This window comes from Dendrobium catenatum, unplaced genomic scaffold (genome assembly GCF_001605985.2).
Source record: "Dendrobium catenatum unplaced genomic scaffold, ASM160598v2 fragScaff_scaffold_659, whole genome shotgun sequence".
NCBI classification, from domain to species: domain Eukaryota; kingdom Viridiplantae; phylum Streptophyta; class Magnoliopsida; order Asparagales; family Orchidaceae; genus Dendrobium; species Dendrobium catenatum.
The window spans coordinates 279,350-281,401 of NW_021319121.1; the positions used below are offsets into that span (position 1 = coordinate 279,350).

The 2,052-nt window shown below is 39.8% G+C and overlaps 1 protein-coding gene across 1 annotated transcript; it reads right to left on the reverse strand.

The window, feature by feature from the left end:
* Positions 1–811: 811 nt before the first annotated feature.
* LOC110093796 (50S ribosomal protein L31, chloroplastic) lies at positions 812–1,689 on the reverse strand. The gene is made up of 2 exons (XM_020818790.2): positions 1,529–1,689; positions 812–1,440 (listed from the first exon to the last, which is right to left on the reverse strand). The coding sequence occupies exons 1-2, from the start codon at positions 1,601–1,603 to the stop codon at positions 1,102–1,104; spliced, it is 414 nt and encodes a 137-aa protein (XP_020674449.1). The 5' UTR covers positions 1,604–1,689; the 3' UTR covers positions 812–1,101.
* Positions 1,690–2,052: the final 363 nt, after the last annotated feature.

A 2,052-nucleotide genomic window follows, 5' to 3' on the forward strand; every position in this document is an offset into this window, starting at 1 on the left:
AATTTTGGTGGGCCATAAGATAAAAACTGATAGCTGTTAAACGACTTTCAAGTTCTTCGTATGAAAAATCTAACACTATTATTCATGAGGGGCAATTTATTAAAGCACTTGCAACAAATATTGCGAACAAAATTTTTGACCCAGGAGGATCGCTATCTCCCTCCGGACAACGCGCCTTGATGGAGTCAAGGCCTTCTGACGCTAGGGGAGTATAATGTAGGAACATCTTTAGTATAATACTCCTTACGAATAGCTTACATAGTTTATTATAAATTTGTTACTTATAATTTCTAGAATGTTCTTATTAGCCTATAAATAGGTAAAGTATTGTAGAAAGAAAGATCGTTGATGAATATTATCCTCTTTTGAAGCTTTTGAAGCTTTGTGTTTGTCATTGTTCCCTAGATTGGGATTTCCTTCTTGCTAGTCTGATTCTTCCAACGAACCAAAGATTTTCACCCCACATCAATAAAAGCGTAAGTTAGGAACAAAACTTAAAATGGTTCCCCAAAGCAAGAATGCAAGGAACTTATTACACTAAAACTAAGAAATGAAGCAAAGGAAATCCTACTGAAATATGAAAGATAACTTGTAAGGAATTTTAGCTAGCATAACTAATAATTTTTTAATAATATATATTTATTCTTGCAGATGACCCAAAAAATTCAGGCGCTCTATCTCGATGAGCAAATAGCACACGTTCAAAATCAATTGAAAGAGGCATAACCTCTTTGCTTTTTTCATTCTATTTCTATTTAGTTTAAATAAGGAAGCTAATCACAACCAAGCAGCACAAGACAATTCTAAACAATGAACTGAACCAACTGCACACCATTGCTTCCTTCGGCGTAGGATATTCACATTATAAACAAAAGACTAGTCCAATGATTATCATTAAAACTTCTTCATTTTTATCGCCATCACCTAGTTTACCATGCTAAAGAACGCGATTATAGATAATCCACAGCGATTTGGTATTTAATCAAACACACACGGCACTATCCGTTTTCTCCGCCGCACATAACAAATTGCAATAGGCAATGCAGATTAAAGAAGGAATGAAGGAAGCAGAGCTAAATAAAATAACGAGGATTATCATTGCTACTTTTTGCCTTTGCCCTTGCTGGAAGAGGCCTTCTTCTTCTGTGGGAGAATAATTTCGCCCTTGAGGACGGGAATCTCCATGAGGTCAGATAGCTGACCGTACTTCTTCCGGAACTTCTCCACCTGGTCGTCATCAATGACGAGGCCGGAGCGACTGCCAAGGTAGAAGGGGTGATTACCCGACCACACGTCCACGCTGTACTCCTTCTGAGTACCACCCGTCGTCATCACCAGCTCGCCATTGCAGTACACCTTAGCATCCTCGTAGAACTCAGGGTGTATCCCTTCCTTCTTCCGACAGCTCCAACGTCCAAATCCGCCGCCCGGAGCCGCCGCCTGAGGCCGATTATGGTGCTTAGTGCAATCATATCCGGTATAAATTTCTAGGGTTTCCGTCAAACTAGAAGTACTGGGTCTTACGTACCTTGAAGGGATTCTGAGATTTGGTGGTGGTTGCTTTGATGCTTGGGGTGAACGGGGTTGAGAGTGTCATAGCCATTTGTTAGCTTCCTGTGCCTCTCCGGGTAGGCTCACTGCCTGTGGAAGCATATCGTTCAGCCATGGCCGAGTCATCATTCGGTCCATATTACGGAAACACCCCTCCGGGAGCGCGGACACGGATTTGTGGATGGGCCAAATTTGACTGATCTGAACCAACTCGATCTCGATCTGGATCTGAATCAACACAAATCTGATTTGTTTAAAAAAGAAGTCAAAAACATCAATCTAAATCGACTTGCTAGCAACCCAAATGATCAAAACTTGATCCATTAATATGTTTTGATTAAAACAAAATTTATTATTTATGAACTATAAAATTTAAGATAATAGATACCTTTATTCCATAAATCAAAATTTTTAATATACAGGAAGACAGATGGGCGTGGTTGAGCTTGTCCAAGGTAGCAAGTTTGAGCAACTTGTTGATTTTGATGTACTTCGCCAATC

Bases quoted from the DNA above. Each gene is read 5' to 3' on its own strand.
- LOC110093796 (XM_020818790.2), bottom strand. From the start codon at position 1,603: ATGGCTATGACACTCTCAACCCCGTTCACCCCAAGCATCAAAGCAACC. The intron at 1,441-1,528 runs GTACGTAAGACC...AATCGGCCTCAG, and splicing joins AATCTCAGAATCCCTTCAAG to GCGGCGGCTCCGGGCGGCGG.